Raw genomic sequence first — 9,854 nt, forward strand, 5'->3', positions numbered from 1 at the left:
GTTATTTAATTTTAATTTAAGTTCTGCGATTTCTGTCTCGTGCCTCTTAATTTGAGAATTGTTTTCTTCCATATTGTAAGATAAAGATGCAATGGTACTACACAGTTCTTCGCGGAACGCATTCATATCGTCTTTTATTGTGCTGAGAATTTTGAATTCATTTCTCATTAATTTTACCTCTTTAAGAAGCGCGACTAGCAAGTTTGAGTCCTCTTGGTTGGAGACCCCTGCCGGCGATGTACTGTTTACAGGTGATTGTAGGCAGGCAGTACATTTCAGCACTTTACGCCTGTCTGCAGTAAGGCGTTTAGAGGCCGTTGCAGGCAACCCGCCGCAGTTGTAATGGAATGCACCTTTGCATTCCGAACATGTAAATGAGTCACTGACACTCACCGGCTCGGGACATACGGTGCACTTTGTTGAAGCCATTATTTGTATTAACGACAGGCACAATAATAATAAAAGAGATTTGATTTTTGATAATTTAAGAAGATTTACACAGCGAAACACCGATTCTAAAATAGACAAGTCAATCTAAAATGCGTAATTTGTTAGTTTGTTATAAAATTGGAGTGAAATTTTGATTTTAAACTGGTAAAAACTTATTTAATTGTAGGAGAAGATTTCAAAGCGTGACACTTTGTTATAAATATTGTTGTATCTATGTTGTATCTATATAACAACTGTTGTTTTTCCTTAATAAAAAAATAAAAATAAATAACCAAATTACTTCATTGAGTCTGCAAATGTTACTATTGTACCTACCTAAATGATATTCTTCTGAATTGTTTTGTTTACTAAAAACTCTTAAATATCTTTGAGTTTCATACTTATTTTTAGACCGGATTTTAATGGATTGAGTAAGGATAGAATTGTATTTTATGAGAAATGCAGAGTATATACAATATAAGATAAAATAAACAGAAATAAATCAAAATCAAGGTTTTCAGAGTATTTACTATGTGCAAAAATATTAAACACTATTACAAATATCTTTTTTATTCATAAAACAATTCTAGGATATCTGTCATTCATACGTGTCGACATAGGAAGAAAGGATGAAACTTTCATTTGTTTCAAAATGCTGTCTCCATTATTCTGAAATTTTATTCGGGATACATGGAAATTAAGTTGCTTCTTTTATATAAGGAATATATCCATCTTATGCATATAAAATTATTTTTGAATTATAGATCATTTAAAGATACATTTGTAGAGAAAGGAAAAAAACATTTTATAACATTTAAAAGTAAATTCCATTTATGTAGTCGATATAAGATATTTTTTGTCAATATGAATGATGGGTCTTCTTTTTTTATAACATGTCATTAATTACATTCACCGAATGCACGAGGAAACTTCGCATATTCCATACGGCAAAATGTTAATTTTGGTAAAATATTTTTTTCTAAATGCTTTGCCTTCATATCACCAAATCGTAGCATTACTTGTTTACAGTTGACATCCAGATTGGCATAACAAGCTTAAACTTTGCTGTATTTCCTTTGCTATATTTTAATTTGATTTAAATACAATCAGTATCCTTCTTCTGTTGTCCCCTATCACCGAGAATCACAATTAACATGGACAGCTCCGATTAATCAGCTATACTCCTCCACCTGCCTACGCAACTCGACTGGGCAGACAGCTGCAGTCACCGAAGAGCCTGTCGCAGTCCTGATCCGGTCACTTCAGGCTTTTCTTCCTTCCGAGCTCGTCATTTAGATCTGTACATCATCAATACACGTAGTATATATTACGTAATGTTTGGTTATCCAGCGAGCGAGCCGAACCATCATTTTTAAGTGATCTGTGGCAAGATCTAAAGCTCCGGCGCTACGCGAGGAAGATTAGAACCTCTGCTGGAAGTTTTGCTGTTGCGAGTTGTTTTGCTGGTTGGCGTACATGATCTGCTGCGAGTGGAAGTCCTGTTGTTGTGCGGGTGCTCCGCCCCCCGCGCCGCCGCCCCCGGCACCGCCCTGGCTGCCTCCCGCAGTGCGCGCGCGCTTGGCAGACCCGCCCCCTGCCTGCATCTCCATCTGCTGCTGGGAACTCGCCTGAAACAGGCGAGACTCTTTTAGAAATTTTCCTTTAAGAGCCTGTACAGTACACATTAGTTTTCCATCTACAAGCGCAACTTCTTAGCCTCCAATAGAATATTTAACAATTACATATTAAGTATATTTTTATATAGTTTATAGTAAGTTTTCACATTTTACTTAAATCTGTTTCTCTTTAGTTCATTAATTGTATTTATAAGTGCAATAGGTGGACACGAAACCCGTATATTTCCACAATGTTGCAATTAAAATGCTACATATTAGTATATTAGAAGACACATAAGAATGTTTATGTGTGCAATATTTTGAGATTTAAAAAAACTAAAAAATATAAAAATACTTTTGACGATACAAACGATGAAAGAACTAAAAAAAATTACCACTTAAAGTTGTATTAAAAAATAGAATATAAGATATAGAAAAATTATTAACGTTTTGTTGCTGCTGTTGTTGGCGGGCCTTGGACTCGGATTTGTCTTCTTGTTCGTCATCTGTGAGGAATTCTCTTTTGGGGTAGGGAATGGGGCAGCCAGCAAACACATCCTGGAATTACAAGGAACAGTCAGTGGAGTACGGGGCAGAGCGCGGCTGGCATCAGGATGCGAGTATACCGTGTACAGTTAGTACCTGCGTGTGGAGAGGATCCTCCGTGAAGTAGGGGTCGTGCATGGCTTGCTCCGAGGTGATGCGATGTGCCGGATCCATGAGGAGGAGCTTCTGCAGTAGATGGAAGGCTCGGCTGTCAGCCTTGATCTTGTGACGATCCATGTACTTGCTCAGGGAACAGTTCTGATAACTATAAGTACAATATAGTTATAATCACTATCAGTGTTTAATGCGAGACCTTCATTTTATTATACTACTCTAGTCGGCCTCGTCAGCAGGTGGGACAGATATTGAAGGAAGTTCTAAATGGCATAAACAGACTACAAAGACAACAAAATAAAATATTAAAGTTAGTTTATGACCTTCCCTATCTAACTGCAACTAAAGAACTTTTTAAACAAACTAAGCAATTAAATATAACTGAACTCTTTCAACTAGAATCATTAAAATTTATCCATAAATTAGCCACTACTGTAATTGTAGATGAATAACTAAAACTTGAAAAAAAATGTAGTCAACATGGACATAATACGGGAATATAAGAAAAATATCATATACAACTTTCTAAAACAAGACAAGGACAATCAAGACTAATAAACCAGGGACTGAAATTATACAATAAACTACCAGACAGGGAGGTTTAGTTTGTTGTATAATTTCAGACCAGGGACTGAACGTTGTTTTGGAAAACTTTTTCTTAAACTCTGAATTATTTTTATATTTAGTTACCTAAAATGGGCTTCATTTTATTTTTTACTTTGTTTTGTTGATATTAGATATGTATCATACTACAAGGTTTAAACCCATTTAAAAAAAACTGCATTAGCAGTTTGGTGGGAATTCAAATGTGCATACATTTAAATTGTGAAAGTAAATTTTTTAATTTAAAAAAAAAGAAAAAGCCGTTGCTTGCGACCACGACCCCCTAAGCGAGGTTTTAACCTGCAGGTTGGAAAACACTGCACATTTTTTTTGGGTCTAATGGTGATTGTAGTTCAACTTACGTTACGTAAAGAATCTTTTTTAATAAGGCGATACATTTGAAAATAGTAGTCTACAAACTTGGATCGTTTAAAGTCCTTCATGAGTGTGGGATGTTCCGGCATCTTGCGGATGTCCTCCCAGTCCTTATCCTGCGGGAAGCCCATTACGTTAAAGATACGGTCGAGCTGGTCGTGGTGGTAAGGATTGCTGGTCTTAATGTCCTCTTGCCGACAGTGGAAGATCGGCTCAGAGGTGAGAAGCTCGGCGAATATGCAGCCGATGGCCCAGATATCTAGTGGCGTTTTGTTGTTATTGTTAATAAAGAGTTGTCAACATAGACTTAAAACAAAGTATTTAAGTTAATACACTCATCATTAAATCAAATATTTACATGATGGTGATTATATAATGTATATACATTACGGAGTTGAAAAAGTTTTATAATTGAATTATTCCAACTATACTTTGAGTATGTCAAAATCTTAGTAGACAAATAAGTGCTGTATTAATCCATATTTAGATTTCAACATAGATGTACAGACTCTTTAAGACGCGAATATGGAAGTCTACACAGTTAAATTATTTGTTTAATAAATCTTATGTTTATAGTAATAACATTCCTTTGTTACATTATTTATTGAAATATCAACAACAGTAAAACAGAAATTTATACATACAGCTATAAGTTAGTTCATAACATCTTAAGAACTATTATAAACTCTTAATAATATTAAAAGTTTATCAAAACTTCTTAAGAACGTAATTTATCAAATTAATTTGAAATATTTTAATGCTTTCTGTTTCTTTTATTTCTTCAGGTAACTCATTATACAGCTTCAATTCCTTGTACAATAAGTTTTGAGACTGTTTTTCTACTTATTGGTAATCTTATCATTTTAATCCCTAGTTTCAGTATGGAGTTAACAGTATGGAGAAGTCCAACACTAGTTATTAAGATTTATAAATTTCAAATTAAACATTCCAATTGAAGAGCTTAACTATAAATGTTTAACGAAGCAGTTAAAATTAATATGTATTAGTGATAGAAGGGAAATTTCAGATTTAGTACTGCTTTTAAAGTTATTAAATAATGTTTTTGACAGTCCAGAACGTTTAAATTGTGTGAATTTTTATGTGAGACAGCGTGGGACGAGACAAAATACTTCTTTTGCTATTGATTTGCATGGTTCAAACTATGCCAAATACTCACATATTCCACGGCTCCACATGCAAGCAAACAAACATGGAAACTTGTAAATTATAAAAATGTACTAAGTGTTATACTTGTTTTACTGTTTATGCTATGATACATCGCCTCTGTTACTTCAATTCTTTTTTTATTTAAATCCTTTATTTATTGTTAATTTGCTGCATACCTACGTTATAATTTCTTATTTAATTTTTTTAAATTATTTCCTTATTTTCTGCTGATTTTATTTCATATATCTATATTTTTTATACTGTGTTCAGGTGTTTTGTTTTATTATAATTGTTTTTCAATATTATTTTATACTTTGTCAAAGGCGTAAGCCGTCGAAATAAATAAATAAATAAATTAATTGAAAAAATAATTCACATTTGTTATCGTCATCTCCTTTCCACGCGCAATAATGCATAAGGTTACATCCGTTACATGAAAGGGATGTTCCAGGTGCTAGTCCAGTAACAATGAGATAGTATTTCAGTTCAAAAAACCTTTAAAATCAATATTTCGCGTCCACCCTGCCAGGAATCAAAGCCAGGACCTCGAGAATGTTGAAAGAAAAGCGAACCACTACACAACAAGGCGGATTTATCTCCACTCGATTTCCTCATTCGGGACATTACATAAATTACATTGACGTTCCGGTTCTATTTTAGCTTTGAAACCGGTCGGTAGAAAAAATAAGTGGTTAAAAACAAAGTTGTTTTCATTTATTTTACTATGATGAATAACAACAAAGTTAGCGCTTCAAATATAAAATTTATATTTAACATAAATTAGAGTAAAAATATTCCGGCTTAACAAAGAAACTCACCGATAGCCTTGGTGTAGTGGCGCGCCCCGAGCAGGAGCTCCGGCGCTCGGTACCAGAAGGTGACCACCACGGGGTCGAGGTCGGCCAGCGGCTTCAGGGGCGCGTTGAACAGCCGCGCGAAGCCCATGTCCGCTATCTTCACTCTCCCGCGCTCCACTCCCTCACCCATCACCAGAATGTTGGCGGGTTTCTGGGACCGACAAACACACTCCTCACTCTTCATCGTCCATCGGCAGGCATAACCGGCGTAATGAACTTATTAAGGGTTTTTAGGCTGTGCCCGTGTCAAACCATAATAATTGACAATAAAAAATACATAGCACATATTTCCTTACATAATATTTCATGTAAACCACTAAGGGAATCGAACCCGAGACCTCTTTCAACGGTTGGCAAAGGCGCTAACCATTAGACCACGAGGCGGACGGCGAAAGGCGGCCTGTATTACCAGGGGTGCTATCCTGAATCTTCTCGCGGTAAAGTGGTTTATTTGTGGATTTTTATTTTGCGCATGCGATCACACTTTGCTTCACATATAGCCACACTGATGATTAAATGTCAAATTACGTAAAATATACAGTTAAATAATAAATTGACATTTTACAGTTCGACATTATAAAACTGAATACAGTTCTGTAAATTCAACCTAATTAGTAATTAGTGTTTTGGGTAATGTTTAAGGTCGCAAAAATGTTCTAAATGAAAATCATCATATTTGATTTCACATGTTTAGTATACTCGCATGCAAAAAACGAAAATCCACAAATGAACCCCCGCGAGAAGATTTAGAATAGCAAACGCTGAATCAATATTTTATGTCAATCTTGTCAGAAATCGAACCCATTACATGTGTGGCCACCAAATGGGCTAATTGCTGCACTTTTTTATCTATTCAATCTGTCGAAAGAAGCAAAACACTATATTGTCCCGATCGTAGTACAACCACACAGTGATTTTCTTTAATTTTAAGTGAGAGCGGTTACAATTTTGATGTCACAACTTGATAAGTACCAAAGCCTATCATTTGATACTTGGGTTAACTAACTATACACGAGTATATCTTATTTTTTTCAAACCTGGAAAAAAAGACATTATATAACTTCTCAAATATCAAATATATAAGAAAGTCAATGTTGTATTTTCGCACATTTGTTGTTGTTGTACAATCCCGACGATATGTTTTTTTTTTAAATTTTGAAGGAGAACCATTTTAATGTTTGATGGGCTATGAAAAATCAAAATTTTTATACAAGCTTAATTCTAATGTTAGTAGATAGATGCATTAAATATTTTTTGTTTATCCAAGATTTTTTCACAATGTTTTACACAAAATATTGAAAAATTGTTAAAAGAATCCGGCGATATTTGCTTAAAAAAACCGACATATCATATTTAGCCATCTTTAACCGTAATAAGAAACCGTATTCAATGTCAGGTGTCCCTCGGCGGGAGTGCGTCGTTTAGGAGACGCAATTAAGTTTCTCGAAATAAGTCAACCGAAAGGAGAAAATCCCTCGCAAACGTCACTCTTACCAAGTCCCGGTGCAGTACCCAGTTGGAGTGTAGGTAGTGTATTCCGTCCAGGATCTGGTACAGGAGACTCTTCACCATCCCCTTGGGGACCATGACGGGCTTCTTGTTGGCCTTGGCGGCGCGATGGAACTTGATGATGTGCCACAAGTCGTGCTCCGCGTAGTCGAACAGTAGCCAGACCTTCCGGTCCACGTGCGACAGGAACACTCGGATCAGGTTGATCACGTTGGAGTGCTTCAGTTCACGCAGCAGCTGTAACCACTCGAATTGTCTTTCAACTGAGCATCGCATATTGCGTCCATAAAAATGTCTTTACGGTAATAAAGAATGGGTACAGCAGCCATGTACAGTGCGTTCAAATGTTTAATAACCCTTCGTTAATGTGTCAGTGAAGAGCGTTTTCAAAGAAAATATTCTTGTGTGCGTACTGACGCAGACAAAATTTGTGTGTTTACTTAGTTCACCGAAAAGCACACACATTAAAATGCATATGCCTTCGGCACCAAGTGGTGCATAGAGCACTAAATTGGTCAACCAAATGCGGCATATTTTAATCATCTGTTACACGCGGGTAAGGTGATTGGTCTTACGCTTCAGGTGCCAGTCCAGGAACAATAAAGTATTGCAGTTAAAACAAACTTTAAAATCAATATTCGAAGTCCACCCTGACAGAAATTCAACCCAGAACCTCATAGCACCAGAATGCACCGACTACATCACAACGAGGTGGACTTATGTCCACTTGATTTTTTTATTCGGTATTTTAACCCGAGAGCAGCCAGAGTCGAAAATACTAGCCCTGGTTCTATATTACACACAGAACTGTATTCTTCATGCACCTGGACATTAACATGGGGTTATTGAACATTCCAACACACTGTTTGTGACCAGCGATTCGAATTACTACTTTAAAATTCAGTATTTACAATTTCAGAGGATAAAAATGGTAATTTGATTATTATTATAAATATATTTTTTAATACTACTAATCTACGAGCATTACATAAAGCCTTTCATGATACTTTTAGCCCAGGTGAGGCAGGAAGACAATAATGCATACTTTTACTAATATGTATCGTTATCTGAATAAATAAATAAATAATAAAAAATAAAAATGACACTAGGCTTTCATATTTGTGGGTGGGGACTTGAGCTAGAGATCTTTTGACAGGACAATGGACAGAGACTTTGTCCCGGAGATAGACAGGCAGACTATCTCCGCGGAACAATAGAGTACCTCCACCACTGTGCGTGGCTGCGTTGTCCTTGTGTTAGCTCGCACAGACGAGACAGTAGAACAATAAGCACGCTTGTCGTTCCCGAACATTTCTTCTGGCGGCAGAAAGAATGCCTTTTTATTATATAGTTCGTCCTCCAAATCGGTTGACAGATGGCAGAAGGGACCATCTGAGATTTTTATATTCTATATATTTCAATGAATACACATAAAAATATTTTATAAAAAACATACCTATATTTAAAAAGGTAATTATTGAAAACTGGACAATACACTAATATATTTTAGTTTGTAGATCGAATTTAAGTCTTATTTCAGCTGTCCTGAACATTTTTGAAAATTACAGGTGGTCCCTTCTGCCATCTGACTACTGATATATTCCGATACATCTTGATACCAAATAATCTTTATATAAAAGAAATCATATTTTTCGCAAACTCGCGCCGTCGTGTATTCATTTTCGCAGCGTTCCGCGAGCGAACTGCGGTCAAATTGTTGTATTGTCCCACCGTCCTGTCATTCACAGTCCAGGCTGTCCACAGAGCTGGCACAGGACAATATTGTCCACGTGCGAACCCAGCTTCGAGGGTAAAATCTATATAATATTACATACAGCAATTTCACGACACGCGGACATGGAGAGTCCGGTTCCTTCGATCTGCTTGAGCGCGTAGTCTCTCGTGTCCGATCCATCTTTTCTTCGGCCCTTGTATACGTGACCGTAAGTTCCACGACCGACTTTACAACCTTCGTAATCAAAAAGATCTTCTACTTTTGTTCTTTCGTTTTGTGTTTTGATTTTGAATTCATAATCCATCATAATTGCAGTCATTTTGATTGGGTGCTGAATGATTTCAGTTGAAGAAAATATTAGTGTTGTAATATGTTGAATCGCCTTCTTATTATGTATCGCTTTACTAATGTTATTGCAGTTAGTATTGATTAATTAATTCGATTTCCATTATAATATTGTTATCATTTATAAAAAAAACACTATTGAGCCGTCAACCTATCGCCGTCAAATTGACAATTGACCACAGACTAAATTGACAAACGACATACCACAAACCAGCGACAAACGGACAAAGCTAACAAACAAACACAATCTTCTTCTTCTTCTTTATTTATTGGCTCTTTCCTCACTGGGGTGTTCTAGCCAGTGTCGAGTTTTTGATAAATTTACACCGGTACGTATTGGTATTATAATAAACATATATATTAAATATAATACTCATTATAATTTCACCACATTGTAATTGGATATATATTATTATTTGGAGTAGAAGTTCCGAAAGAACCGATTAGAGTAATTGAATTTTCGCAGATGCTTTTTTGTATTCGAGAATTTTCTTAAAATAAGATAAAAGGGACAGCAGAAACATTCTATCCTCATCACGTTCCAAAGCATCCTCTTTA

General features: G+C 35.9%; 1 protein-coding gene across 4 annotated transcripts; it reads right to left on the bottom strand.

Moving 5' to 3' along the window:
• Positions 1 to 937: 937 nt before the first annotated feature.
• Positions 938 to 9,481, bottom strand: Cdk8 (cyclin-dependent kinase 8). 4 transcript variants are annotated; one of them, XM_088230178.1, is made up of 7 exons: positions 9,052 to 9,481; positions 7,202 to 7,453; positions 5,669 to 5,858; positions 3,729 to 3,942; positions 2,688 to 2,856; positions 2,493 to 2,603; positions 938 to 2,042 (listed from the first exon to the last, which is right to left on the bottom strand). In XM_088230178.1, exons 1-7 carry the CDS (start codon positions 9,268 to 9,270, stop codon positions 1,851 to 1,853), a joined length of 1,347 nt encoding a protein of 448 aa, XP_088086304.1. In that variant the 5' UTR covers positions 9,271 to 9,481; the 3' UTR covers positions 938 to 1,850. The 4 variants fall into 4 exon arrangements, with proteins under 4 accessions (XP_088086304.1, XP_088086302.1, XP_088086301.1 ...); XM_088230176.1 differs by having other exon boundaries at positions 938 to 2,045; XM_088230175.1 differs by having other exon boundaries at positions 938 to 2,057.
• Positions 9,482 to 9,854: the final 373 nt, after the last annotated feature.

Source organism: Micrasema longulum, unplaced genomic scaffold (assembly GCF_059751315.1).
Source record: "Micrasema longulum isolate JH-2025_06_02 unplaced genomic scaffold, ASM5975131v1 h1tg000739l, whole genome shotgun sequence".
Classification (NCBI taxonomy): Eukaryota; Metazoa; Arthropoda; class Insecta; order Trichoptera; family Brachycentridae; genus Micrasema; species Micrasema longulum.